Source organism: Zea mays, chromosome 10, assembly GCF_902167145.1.
Source record: "Zea mays cultivar B73 chromosome 10, Zm-B73-REFERENCE-NAM-5.0, whole genome shotgun sequence".
NCBI classification, from domain to species: domain Eukaryota; kingdom Viridiplantae; phylum Streptophyta; class Magnoliopsida; order Poales; family Poaceae; genus Zea; species Zea mays.
The window spans coordinates 55,071,218-55,073,038 of record NC_050105.1 but is presented as its reverse complement, the minus strand read 5'-3'; the positions used below and the strand labels follow the sequence as shown (position 1 = coordinate 55,073,038).

The 1,821-nt window shown below is 41.5% G+C and overlaps 1 protein-coding gene across 1 annotated transcript; it reads left to right on the top strand.

Moving 5' to 3' along the window:
- The first annotated feature begins 851 nt into the window (after nt 1-851).
- LOC103642449 (superoxide dismutase [Fe] 2, chloroplastic) lies at nt 852-1,462 on the top strand. Its single transcript, XM_008665721.2, has 4 exons — nt 852-1,016; nt 1,141-1,214; nt 1,310-1,336; nt 1,406-1,462. Exons 1-4 carry the CDS (start codon nt 875-877, stop codon nt 1,460-1,462), a joined length of 300 nt encoding a protein of 99 aa, XP_008663943.2. The 5' UTR covers nt 852-874.
- The last annotated feature ends 359 nt before the right edge of the window (nt 1,463-1,821 follow it).

Sequence of the window (1,821 nt, the reverse complement as noted above, 5' to 3'; positions counted from 1 at the left end):
TTCTTTGTGCTTATATGATATTAGATTCGAGTTGAAAGTCGTTTCAAATGTTTATTATTTATTTGCATTCGTAATAATTTATTCAAATGTCTATTATTTATTTGGTAAATTTTTTATGAATTTTTGAGTAATTTAAAAATGCATTTCGAAATAAAAAAAGAAAAAAAACCCTCCCTAACCCTAAGGCCCACTAGGGGCCCATCTACCTAACTCTCCCTCCCACGCCGTCCCTGTCTTTCTTACGCCAGCACGGCTCTGAAGTCCAAGTGACCAAGTCCAAGTCCAACTCCAAGTCTCCACGAGACGTACACAGGAACAGGACAGGCGGCAAGAGGCTAGGGCTAGGCTTCGACTTGGAGCCTTCGACGCTCGACGGCGGCACGGCGCCGAGGCCTACCGCGAGCGGCGAGTCCGCCACCGCTGACCGGTCTCTCTCCGCCATGCGGCCCTCTACCTCGGTCCCTTCGACAGCGCCACCACGCCGTCCTGGGTCTAGAAGCGGGCGTGACGACTGACGAGCACCGGTGGCCAGCGCGGCTTCTCCTCCAATCTCTGGGCTCCGGCGACAAGCACACCAGGTTAGGTTAGTGCTCTACTGCTCTCCTTCTTTCCTTGACTGCTTGACTCCTTGTAGGCTGTAGATATTCATAGATCACAGTTATAGCTTCTATAAATCAGTATGAAAGTTTATAACCCTAACTTAAGCAGTTAAGCTATTTAGTTATAGCTTCTGTCCTTCAATGAATATGTGAATATGTCCTTAATCCTTCAATGTTCTTGGTACAATAAATTCAGTGTCTAATATAATAATTTAGTGTCTGATATAATTAAGTATAATAACTTCTTCTGGGACCATCACTTCTTCTAGGAATCAATGCAACCAGAAGGTGGTGGCTTACCTGAGGGAGGTGTGCTGCAGCAGATTGAAAAGGATTTTGGCTCGTTTACTAATTTTAGGGAAGAGTTTATCCGCTCAGCCTTACAACTGTTAGGGTCTGGTTGGGTTTGGCTTGTCTGTGAGTTTCTTTCTATTTTTTCTGAAGTACATGCACCATTGATTCAAGCTACTGATTTCCTGAATTGCTCTTTCTATAGCAAGTTTATAAGTTCAGTTTATATTCCATTGAATATTTGTTGCAGTGAAGAGAAATGAAAGAAAGCTTTCGGTTGTTCATACACGAAATGCTATCTCCCCACTTGCTTTTGGTGACATTGTATGTTTACTAGACTCCCTTTTTCCTCTTTTTGTGTTTTCTAAAATGATTAGAGTACAAACTTTGCAATGACATCCCATATTCTCTAATTGCAGCCAATCATCAGCCTAGACTTGTGGGAGGTAAGGACATGGACTATGCGTTTTTAGATTTTATTTCGTGCCAAATATTGACTCTTCTTTTATCTCCAGCACGCTTACTACTTATACTACAAGTTGTGTGCTCCAGTTCTCCTTTTTGGTCCTTAACATTTAATTTTGAATTTTGACAAGTTAGTTATAGCTTAGCAGAAAACTTCTATGGTTCTTTGTTTGTCAACTTTTCAGGATGATAAGCTAACATATGTCACAAACTTTATGGACCATCTTATCTCTTGGCATACTGTCACTCTACGCATGATGCGTGCAAAGTCTTTTGTGAACCTTGGTGAGCCAAATATCCTAGAGGCTTGAGCTACAGATACACCTTAGTTATCATCATGAGGTAAGAATTCAGTACTTTGATGCATTGCACCTAGCACATATATATCTTAATCACGTACTTCAATGCAGGAAACAGGGACACTGTTTAGTTTCTTTGTGCTTTTTCCCAGCTATCGAGTAACCAT